This window comes from Acomys russatus, chromosome 1 (assembly GCF_903995435.1).
Source record: "Acomys russatus chromosome 1, mAcoRus1.1, whole genome shotgun sequence".
Lineage (NCBI taxonomy): Eukaryota > Metazoa > Chordata > Mammalia > Rodentia > Muridae > Acomys > Acomys russatus.
In genome coordinates, this window is record NC_067137.1 from 67,025,814 (window position 1) to 67,038,309 (window position 12,496).

A 12,496-nucleotide genomic window follows, 5' to 3' on the forward strand; every position below is an offset into this window, starting at 1 on the left:
AGAAGGAAACTGATAGCAATCTCTGGCCTCCACATAACAGATGTGCATGCACAGACACACATGTACACATAAGAGTCTACCTCATACACATTTCTCTCTTCAGCGCTATGGCAGTTTAAATAAGAATGACTCAAATAGCTTATGGTTTTGACATGTAGCTCCCAACTGTTGTTGGTGTTTGGGGAAGTTTAAGTGTGGCCTTGTTGGAGGAAGAGTGTCACTGGAAACAGACACTGAGAATGTAAAGGCTTGTATGACTTCCAGTTCATTCTGTCTGCTTCACGTTCAAGGTGAGCCCTCGGTCCTGCTCCTGCTGCCATGTTTCCCCACCTGGAACGGTAAACTCCACCAATTCTGCTGTAAGTCACCCTGGTCATGATGCTCTATCACAGCAACAGAAAGGCAACAAATACACGTTCTCTGAAGAGTTTCATAATCTTCTAGTGATTTTTATTTGAGGAAATGATAGTACCACATATTTTCAAAAGAAAGAATTTGTCACTCTTCAAGAAAATAAGCAAGTATCTACTATAACAAAGTAATGTTAAGAGACAGGAAAATTACCTGGACAGGACAGCAAGGGACAGTACATTTTCATAGGAAGAAAAGGATGAACACAGAAGAATCTGGACGTGCATGCAGTAAGCACAGAAAGAATGTTACCTGGCCATGCAGTGGAAAGATGGTAACATACCTGAATTACTATATATTTTAAAAGTGCTTCAAGAAAATAGCTTGTGAGGTCTTCTTGTCCTTTATCTCCTGACTGTGGGGGAACAAGAGGGGTGACTTCTTCTATAGTTACTTGAGCTATGCAAAGACAAGAGAATTGTATAATTATGAGACAAACTCTGTTATATAAAATATGACCAAGTAAAATTAGCAAACAGCAATAAAAATGGCTTCTAAATTTTTCAAAAAAATTGCCTGTTGAAATACATCTGAGATCATCTTGACAGTACATAATTATCAAAAAACTGAAAATTGGCTGTTTTGTGAATCCATGATTGCGAGGAAACAGAACAGGAACGAGCAGTAGGCAGTGACTTCGGGAGCATGGAGCTCACTAGAGAAGATCCACACTGGGAGTGTCAAATTCGAAGATGCCAAAATACAGGAAACATTAGTGAAAGGTGCTTATTCATCAAATTAGCACTCTGATTATACATGAGAAGTTTGGATTTTTTTCTTTTTCAGATATTAATTCACTATAACAAATGTTGATTAAAAAAAAAAAAAAATCAACCCATAGTTAGCTAAATGCCCTCAAGTTTCCTAAGCAGCATGGTTCATGGCTAGTCACACTATTCCAGTCAGTAAGCCCATAGCAAGAGTGTTTTTCAATTCTAACATAATATGTAATATGTTATTTCTAACACCCATTTTTAAAATGTAATATTTAAAAGCACAACCTTTATCTTTTGCACCCTGTCCTCACAGAGTAGTACCAGTGCTTTATTTTGCTAAGCTATAAACTCCAACTTAAGACCCAAAGGCTTCTTAGCAGTTTTAGAGGAATATACAGAGAGTTCATATTTTCTATGCCCTGTAGAGTAAACAGCAAACCTTCTATTCTTGGGGATGGAGAGGGCTCAGCACTTAAGTATGTGTACTACGCTTGTTTGCCCCAGGTTCAGTTCCCAGTATCCATACCAGGAGACCTGAGACCTTTTTCTGGCCTCTGTGAAAACATGCATGCAAGTGGTACACAGACAGACAAGTAGGTACACATATATACCCACAAAAAAAATTAAAGGAAAGTTTACATTTTGTTCTCAGAAAGAGAATGCAAAAGAGTTGGTCAAATGCATTTGAACCTCATCAAAAAGAAAGGTAGTTCTAAAAGTGGAGATAAAAGGAAACTTATAGACACGAGTGGCAGTGATCCAAAAGAAAACCATTCATGAAACATTAGTTTACTACAGAATGACATGTAAATAAGTGGATATACATACTTAAGCTGGTATATTTATAGATTTTATGCAAGCTTGTTTTTGATTCTAAAATTTTATGCTATAAGTATAGCTTGCCTTGCTACAAAATCTGTAATTTATAGAAATATGTATTATATAAGACGAAACATCCAATAAAGGTTATGGACTGAATTGTGTACTCCCAAAAGTCATATGCTGGAACACGAATCCTCAGTATGACTGTTTCTAAACAGAGTGCATGTGAAGTTACAATGAGGTTATTACAGTTCAGGCTTTAGTGTATAGAACTGGATATGAGCAGAGAAGAAACATCAGAAGGCAGACAAGTGCACTAAGAAAAAAATCACGTGAGCACACAATGAGAAGGTGTTGTGTGCAAGCAGAGAAAAGGCCGCCCAGAAGCCAGATCTGACAGCATCTGATTGTGGACTCTTGACCTCTAAGAAATACACTTCTGCCTTGAAGCCACTTACTCTGTAGTATTTTGTTACTGCAGCCTAGTCAACTAATACAGCACTATAGATCACAAATGCTTACTAATAAAAGAAGAATATATTTAACAAAAAGAAAAATCACTTTGTTATTTAAGCAGAATAATACAAGGAAAAAACTAAAAAGTAAAGAAAAATAACAAGAAAATCTTAGGGCTAAAAAAGACATAGTAAAAAGAAAACCCAAAAGTTAAATAATATTTTTAAAACTACAAATTAGATTTAATATAAAAATACAATTTTAGATCTATAAAACTTTATGTCCATCATTTTATAGTTACTTACTGCACAAAGAAAAACACTTCTTTTTCTGTGTCCCTCTAAACTAACTCCAGCATACAAATCAATACACAAGAAATAAAAATAAAAGATAAATTAAAACCAGAAGAAGTGTCCCAATACCTCCCAGCAAGAGGATCCTATGTTCAAGGTCATCCTTACTACATAACGAATGTAAAGTCAGCCTGGGGTAAAAGAGACTCTGTCTCAAACAAAACACACACAAAAGTGGAAAAACAAAACAAGACACGATGTGAAGTGGGCTATATCAATCCTACTATGATTTAGATGCTCTGCTATCTGGGACTTGGCTAGCCAGACACAGGGTCCTTACCAGGGCTGGCCAATTCTTAAGAGATAATAATTGACTAACCTGCTAATAAAGACTCTCACGTACAAGCCCCTCCGTGTGGCGCCCACACTCCAGGGGTCTTCTTATGCTCACTCTCAGGGCTACTATTTTCCTATTTGATCACTTCAGAGCCAAGGACTAGACAACTAGGGACAACTTTTTTCTACTATTGTCAACTGAATTTATTTACACTAGCTGATTTTTACTGACTTGCCACTTCCTTCCCAAGAAACCACAATAAAGGCTCCTGCCCACACTAACTTACCAACTTCTGTTCCCTGTCTTCTGACTAACCCTAGTCACCCCCCCCCCCCACACACACACTGTCTGCACAGGCCAGGGGCATGGGGTGCTTCCTCTTGGACTAAGTGGCAGATTACGTTTCCAACATCTATCTGAATCTGTTGGCCTCACCAAGCCAAAACAGTACTAAGATCTACCTTTACAGAAATCGCCTCAGATTTATGTGATAATTCATGTGATAACATTTGACATTAAAAACAAACAAACAAACAACAACAACAAAAACTCCACAGAAGGCTGTAGGGATGTCTGGTGGGTGAAGTGCCAACTAGCCTAGCATGAGGACCTGCGCTCAGATCCCAGCCCACACAGAGAAGTATGAGCACGGCCTTAAACGCCCATAACCTCAGTGCTACAGCGCACAAACAAGTAGACTGCAGGGTAGGAGCATGGCCTGCTATCTAGTGCAGATCAAACAGTGAACTTCAGGCCCAGCCTCAAAACTAACAATAATATGGAGAATCAACTGAGGAAGATACATAGGTGTCAATATCTGGCCTCCACATGGTGGAACAGGCACGCACACCTGGACACGCACGCATATACTACAAACACATTTGTGTATACATAAGTGTATATATAAACAAACACATTTTTAAAAAGAAACTATAGAAATCAAACAGTGGTAGATAACACCTTATCAATCTTACTTTCTTGAAGGTTGAGTGGAGGATTAATAAGATTATCTAACGTTCGAGGTCCATATTCAGATTGTGGTGCTGAAAATCCAGGGATCAGACATGAGAACATCCAAAGCTGCTCTCTGCTGCAGTTATCCTGAAGAGCTTGCAACCATAACAAGAAGAGACGAACACCTTCCCGTCTGATCTAAAATAAAACAAAACAGTATTTCTTCATGGAAGAATGACATTTTATAGAAAAAGAGAAAGACAAGATGGAGAGCAAATCCAGGGCACCTATACAACTCCCATTATCTTGAAATCTAAGTTCATAGACTTGTGAGAATAAACTTAGGCTAAGCATACGGCTCAGTCGTAGCATATGCAAGGCCCTGGGTTCAATCTACAGCACTGGGGAGAAAAAACAGCCATGCTTGATGAAATCCTAAGAATAAACTACTTAGTGTAATAGTTTCCATTTGCAAAATCAAAAAAATAAAACACACAAACAAAAAACCCAGAAAACAATTTCTTATCTCTCTGCTTTTCTACTACCCATTGTCACCAGTCTAACCCAAAATGAAGGGGCAGGACAGTGACAGCTCCTGGTACAGTGGGTTTAATAAGTAGGATTGGCTACAGGAATGCTAGTGAACAACTGCTCTGTCTTCTTGTCCCTTAAAAGTTCTGAAGTTACTCAAATTATAGAAATGAATTTATTTAAACGACTATTTTTAAAATAATTCCTAAAAGCTCTCTGACATTATCTCACTTACTACTTATGTCCTAGCTACAAGTCTAGAACTTTGGCATAATGCTGTTTGCAATGGCCTAAAACAATCCCCACACACGAAAAATGACAAATACCTGAATCAATGAATGAATATTCCCCGAGAAAGAACACAGGCACTAAGTTTTTATAAGTGACTTCTCTCAAATGAACTGAAGACAATTAATTTAACACACCTCAGGAAGAAGTCAAGGGGGAAGTGTTCATAGCAGGTACTGATGCTTCTTTGTTTTTGTTTACCAATTTGTTTTGAGACAGGGTCTCAGAACAGACTAGGCTAGCCTGAACTATGTAGCTGAAGATGACCTTGAACTCCTGATGCCCCTGCTTCCACATCTTCAGTGCTGGGATTCCAGCTGTGCATCATCACACCCGGTTTATACAGTGCTGGGAACCAAATCCACAGCCCTGCACATATTTAGCAAGCACTCTGAGCCACACTTTACTCATTACTTAAGTCATAGAAAAACAAATATAATTATATACTACCTTTAAGGAGTTTCCTGTGTGAAGTAGTTTCTTTAAAATCAGCCCTGAAAAGAAAAACATGATTTAAAAAACCCCCCATCTTCTTATTTATGTATAAATGTCAGAGTTCTCGGTCAGACTTGAAAACGCTTTTGAACAAGTCCTTGGCAATCTCTACATTGTTCTTGGTGACCCTGATAACCCTTTGATCAAAACTGAGCTCAGAGGGGCATAGAAAAAGGTCACCTTTCAACACAGTTAAACATGATTTACTTTATTGACAAAACTTAGTCCCAAGATTGTATTTAACACAACAATCTATTACATCTCTTATTTATACTAAAAATATAAAGAAAATATTTTACCACAAATACAAAAAGACTATTGTAAAAAGGTTTTAATTAATCAAAAGACCATTTATTAAGTCCAATAGTTCCTAATAATTATTTCATTACCGTAACATGCAGAGGCACATCATTCACTGTGAACAAATCTAAACATGTTGTGTTTGTTACAATTTAAACATATTGTTTTATTTAATTAACCATACAATAGCACAATGAAGCTTAAATCATTTTCTTCTCTGGAGGAAAACACTATATACATTTTGGAATTACCACATAGAAATATGTTTACATAACTACTTACTTATAAATGCATAAATTACTTAGAATCAGTTGCTTAAAACCTTATATACATAGTATCATTCACAGGAATGCATTTATAAGTTGTTGTTTTTCATATCTAATATTAGCTTTTTAAATTTATATATACCAGTCTATGTAGTTCTAGATGATTCACTTTTAACTACTTTAGTATTTTCTCATTATCTGAATATACCAAAATGTAACTTCTTTTGGCTTATTTCCAAATTTTTGCCACTAACAAGAATAGCTTAATAAAGTTATTATTCATGATTTTCTGTTACACATATGACATTTCTTAGCATATATAAATTGCAATGAGGTGGGAGGGAGGGAGGAACAGGAGGATACAATACAAGTGATGGGATAAGAATTGAGTTGTAATCTGAATAAATTAATTAAAAGAATAAATTACAATGAAACCACTCACTTTCAGCTTTATCAGCTATTAAGGAATTTTAGAATCATAATGATAATTCATAATATCAAGCAGTGTGTAACAGTGCTCTGGTATGTGATAGCAGCAGGACATAATGACAAACTCTAAAGTTTGATAATCTGATTATTAAGTTTCAATGTTTCCATTGATGTTTTCTAGTGACGATGTCTTTTTGTTTACTCATTAAAGTTTTACAGTTACTTGTTGTGTCTTTGAATAATTTTCAAGTAGATAAAAATTTAAATGTAAAGATCTGTTATTTTTATTCACATGTGTGTGTTTGTGTGAGTAAATGCCATGTGTACAGGTGCGGTTGGCAGCCAGAAGAGGATATTAGATTCCTTGAGAGTTGGCAATCACAGGCTGCTGTGAGCTGCTTGCTGTGGGTGCTAGGAATTGAACTCAGCTCTCTAGAAGGGCAGCACTTCTCTCAAACCATGAAGTCCCCCCTCCAGTCCTCAAGTTTTTGTTTTGTTTGTTAAATTAAGAGTTCTTTACAAAAATGTATGCCTACTTTTGTTACATCTTGTTATGCCATGCTTGGTTGACGTCACTGGGAGGCCTGTTCTCTTCTGAAGAGAAACAGAAGCACAGTGGATCTGGGAGGTGGGGGGCTGTGGTCAAGATGTATTGTATGAGAGACAAGAATAAAGAAAAAGGAAAAAAGTTCTTTATATATTGCCTACTAATTCTTCGTCAGCTCTATAAACTGGAGATATTTTTGTCAAATAAACAAGTTATGTTTTTGTTGGGGGAGAAGTATTGTCTCATGAACAACAAATGTCTTCAATTTTAGACCAGGTGTGGTGTTCATGTCTTTAATCCCAATACTGGGTAGGGAGAGACAGGAAAACTAAGAGTCCAAGGCCAGTCTCAGCCACACAGTAGGTAAGAGGGCAGGCCTAGACTTTATGAGGCTATCTACAAATAAGCAAAAAGCATGTTTGTGGTGTGTGTCTACATGTGTGTATTTGCATGCATGTGTGTGGGTAAATTTCAATATGACCAACACTTTCATTTTTATATGTATTTTCTATGTATAAAGAAATCCTTGACTTTGGTATTACACAGATAAATCAAATGCTTCTTTCAAGAATTTGTGAGGTGTTTTACTCTTTTTTTCTTTTTATAATTTGTTTTATTTCATGTGCATTGGTGTTTTGACTGCATGTATGTCTGTGTGAGGGTGTCAGATCTTGGAGTTAGAGACAGCTGTGAGCTGCTATGTATATGTTAGGAACTGAACCCAGGTCCTCTGGAAAAACAGTCAGTGTTCTTAACGGCTGAGCCATCTCTCCAGCCCCACCCCTAGGGCCCTTTTCTTTTCTTTCTTTCTTTCTTTTTTTTTATTTTTTTATTTTTTTATTTTTTAATTTTTTTTTAATTTTTTGGCTTTTTGGCCAGGCTGGCCTAGAATTCACAACATTGACAAGGATGGCATTATGACAACAAATGGCTTCAAATACTATGTGAAGAGGACAGAAGTATCCTAACACTGGATTATGAAGACTACTTTCTAAAAACCATTGGATTGTACTTCAAAAAAAATTTATCTATGTAAATCATATCTCAATGAAGTTATTTTTGCACCAACTACAGATGCATTTTCCTTCATTAACAATTCATAGAAACCAACAAATTGTAGGAATCATCTAAGTGACAAAGACAAAAATCACCATTTATGAATTTTCACAAGTTATACAAAATTTTGGAATGGTTTAATCACAACAATTAAGTAACATCAAGGTCTTTGAGGGCTTAAAGGCTACATTCTTTAAGAAATACAACCTATATTTTAAGTTCAGGTATCTCCAAAAGAATTACAAAGACAATCTTCAAGACCATTTCATGAAGTTCAAGTAAGAGTTCACTATTCTTTTGAGCACTTTATATGCTCATTAGCAATTAATAATCTTTTGTGTTATGTTTATTAAGATATTTGGCCACCTTTAAATGCTGTCTTTTGAATATAGTGTGTCGCTATATGTTACGTAAAAATCATTTATAGCTTCTTTGGATGGGGCAATGTGGATCCAGCCCATTGCTACTTGCATGCTAAGCACATACCCTATGGTTGAGCTAAAGCCCCAAGCCAACCCTCAAAGTTCATTTTATCTAAGATTTTGATGCTTTCTTCATTACATCAATATCCCCCATCTCTGTCTAATATCCCTTATTTTCCTGAGATATCTGAAAAAGATTCCATTTGCTAGACTGAACAAGAAATTATGGCCTAAATAAAGCCATGGCTTTCTTTCCTTTTAAAATTTAGTTTTGGGGATTAGACGACGGCTCAGTGGTTGAGAACACTAGATCCTCTGGTTCAGTCCCTGAGAACTTCAAGCTGGGTGGCTTATCACCACCTCTACCTCTGGTTCTAAGGGATGTGACATGCTCTTCTGGCCTCTGTGGGCACCTGCGTGGATGGGGTGCATGCACAGTCTAAGTGGAAATATGTGCATGTGAGTACAATTGACCTCGGAGGCAAGAGATGGTGTCAGATCCCCTAGAGCTGGAGTCACAGCCAGTGTGAACTATCTGACACTGGGAACCCAAGTCAGGTCCTCTGTGAGAACAAAATCACACTTTGTCACTGAGGCACTTCATTTAAATTTTTGCGAATCATTTAGATTTGCAATCTTCCCTTGTATTTTCCTCCCTATAGTAATGAAGATAGAATCTAAGAGTGTTGGGCATTCTAGGCCAGCTCTCCACCACTGAATTATGTATGTGGCTCTTTCTTCACTCTCAGTTTTACATGGGACTTGCTTGCCCAAGCAGTCCCTGAATTTGTGATCTTCCAGCCTTGGCATCATAAGTAGCTGGAATTAGACCTGTGGCGCTACATCTTGCTTCTAATTCATGTGTGTGCACATACACATGCATGTGTGTACGAAAAGTGGAAGCCAGAGAGAGGTTAATGTTGGTGCCTTTCATCTTATTTTTTAGACAGGGTATCTTATTGAACCTGGAACTTGTTGTTTTGGCTAGAGTGGTTGGTTGGAAAGCCTCAGTGTCTGTCTCCAGCCCCCACCCCAGCCCACCATGGTACTGGGGTTACTGGTTTGAACATGGCCACCCTCAGCTTTTTACCTGGGTGCTGGAGATCAGCACTCCGACTGTTGGTTGCCTAATAAGCACTTTACCTACTGAGCTATCTCCCTAGCCTCTTATAATCTCTGTGCCAGCAAAACAAACCACAAACTCATTTAAAAAAATTGATAAATAACTGATAAGCTATGGTCTAATTTATTTCAGATGTGAAATATATCTATAACTTACCAATACTATGGAATTGCCATCGCTGATGAATTCTTTCTGGAAGAAGTTGTAAAATTTTCTAAAAAAAAAAAAAAAAAAAAAAAAAAAGAACCAAAATAAAGAGTTAAAACTCAAATAATGAGCCAATATATTGTAAAATCTGAGATACTAGAAGCCAAATTATCAAAAGTAAGTCTATTCTCCTTTGGCTGGTTAACCTTGGTGGACAACTTGACTGGCTCTGGAATGTAACCATCTGGGTATTCAAGAGGGAACTAAAAACAGGAAGGCCTGCCCTAAATGGAAGTGACAGCTTTTGGGGACAGAAAAGATAAAAGTAACATGAGAAGAAAGAGGAAAAGAAAAGAAGGAGAAACAGGGAAAAAAACAGGGATGGGGAAAGGGGAAGTTTAAGAAGGGAAAAGAGGAAAGGAGAAAGGGGGGAAATAGGGCATGATGCATTAATTATCTCATGTGATCCCAGAGGTACTTGGATGCCATGATGGACATAGGTAGGAAAGCAAAAATTTTTTATTTAGAAGCTTTATAGTCAAGCTTCTATATTATGTAGCTTATTCCAGAATAACAGCTAAATTACTTCTAAACTATGTTTAGTCATCATCAATTTGCTGAATGACATTGTGTGTGTTATTATTGCTGCTGTTATAACTATTACTTAGACACATCATTAATTAAAGGATACTCACAGGTTCAAACTAGACATTTTATGTAATGGTGTCTCATTAGCCTTGCGATCAACCCAAACATCTCTTTTGACCAATAGAGAAATGGCCTGAGTTTCTACTCTGGGTGGAAATCTAACAAGCAGATAGACCAAGATGGTAACTTCAATATGACTATTTCCATGTCTGTGCCTTTACCCTATTCTGACTAGAGCCTAGTAGGCACTTTTAAATTTTCTCTTTCTTTAAAGATTCCACACAAGAGGTCAATAAACAAAACATAAAGTTTAGGGACAGACAGATGTTCATTAAGAAAGGCACTTACTGCAAAACCCTGAGCTGGATCCCTGGAGCCCATGAAAAGGCAGGAGATGACTAACTCTACAAGGCTGGCACACGTGGGCAGCAGCAGTGTCCCACACACATCATGTGCACCTTTGCCTTCCTACATGCCTCCCATAGCTAACTAACAAATACATTTGGTGTGGAAAAAGATAAAATTATATAAAGGTTAAAAAGGCAAGTTTGTGAACTATCAAAAACAGTCCTAACTTCCAATCAATTACACTTTAGATTTAACTCTATTTAGAAACAGGATTTAACCCAAGCTGGTCTTAAAATCATGATCCTCTTTAAATGTTATGGGTGCAAAGCTACCATGTCCAGCTGATGCTCTCTCAAAGTTCTAATGTGGATAAAGAAAAACATTAAAAATTATATGTGCCTTCAATTACAGAAAAAGAATCCAAGTCTTGTCCATATTAATGTCACATACAGTGATGTTTTTAACCAGAAAGTAATTACTTTATATTTATATTTCCATCATTTGTCTCTAAACACAGACACTGTACAGTAGCATCCAATTTTAAGGAGAAAAACAGCACAAAGGTTAAATGTTTTTTCAGAAGATGAAAATCCCAAAGCTGGAGGTTTTCCTTTTTGCCAGTGGTAAAATGTGTATTTAGCATGTACAAAGCTCTCAGATTGATCTAAAGGAAAACAATACAAAATAAACACCACCACCCCCTAAAAAAACAAGTCACTTTGACCTTACATCTTTTTCTAATGAAATTTAATGAGCCACAACACAAGATTTCCTATGTGACACACAGGAAAGCATTACTTTTAGTATTTTTTCTATTATTTCAATTTTCTGAAAGGAAATTCTGTTCCTTCATCAGTCCCCTTAATTCCTGAATGCAGAACCACCATTATCCTGCATTCTCCAGGGACACTATTCTTTCCTGAAACTCCTGTGCTTACTATTCCTCTTAGTCTCCTTACCAAATAAAACCAACTTTCAAAGGATTCAAGATCAGTGAAAATTAATTTCAGAATAGCAGTTGCTATTGTCTGATGCCTTCTTTTTTCTTTTTCTTTCTGAGACAAATTCTCAGCATGTGGCCCAAGCTGGCCTAAAATTTGCACCTCTCCTGACTCAGCCTCCCAGAAGTTAGAAGTGTAAGCCTGTACCACTATGTGCAGATAGACTCACTTCAGAGGCAGAGTCTTAGCTGGTGGTCAGCCTGACCGTGACCTCCAGGCTCAGGCGCTCCTCCTGTCTCACTAAGTAGCCTTCTCCTCAGTGCCTGGACTGCAGGTGCACAACCACCTCCACTTTGACAAACAGGATCGTATGCTCTCTCCTTGTATCTAAAGTCATCAGTTCTAGCCTTGGCTTTCTACCAGTCCTAAATTCTCAATAAAGAATATTCCTATGACTATTTCCTCCGAGAGTGAGTTATTTTAAAATAAGAATGCGACGGGCTTAATTTTTGAATATGCTAAAAAAAAAAAAAAAAAAAAAAAAACAAATTTTAACAGCACTTATTTACCCTTAAGCTATGCTTTGTTTACTTATAAATACTTGCCCCAGTCTAATTCAAAGTGATATAAAAATAACAATATTAAAAACAAGGATAATAAGCCGGGCATGGTGGTGCACGCCTTTAATCCTAGCACGTGGGAGGCAGAGGCAGGCGGATCACTGTGAATTCAAGGCCAGCCTGGTCTACAAAAGAAAGTCCTGGACAGCCAGGACTGTTACACAGAGAAACCCTGTTTTGAAAACAACAACAAAACAAACAAACAAACAAAAAACCAAGGATATTTTTTTTGAAATTTATAGTAAAAAGCAATTAGAGCAGAAGTGAGCTGGGTGTGGTGGTATATGCCTTTAACCTTCTAGCAGGAAGAGCAGAAGTCCAAGTCAAGCTTGGGCTACATGTGTTG

General features: G+C 37.2%; 1 protein-coding gene across 2 annotated transcripts in view; it reads right to left on the reverse strand.

Moving 5' to 3' along the window:
- Ralgapa1 (Ral GTPase activating protein catalytic subunit alpha 1) overlaps positions 1-12,496 on the reverse strand; it is a 213,682-nt gene that overhangs the window by 171,444 nt on the left and 29,742 nt on the right. For both annotated transcript variants that reach the window (XM_051146322.1, XM_051146313.1), the window contains exons 4-7: positions 9,603-9,660; positions 5,259-5,302; positions 4,010-4,187; positions 695-810 (exon numbers count right to left, since the gene is read on the reverse strand). In XM_051146322.1, the coding sequence (XP_051002279.1) occupies positions 695-810; positions 4,010-4,187; positions 5,259-5,302; positions 9,603-9,660 (396 nt within the window). The remainder of the gene's footprint in view (positions 1-694; positions 811-4,009; positions 4,188-5,258; positions 5,303-9,602; positions 9,661-12,496) is intronic.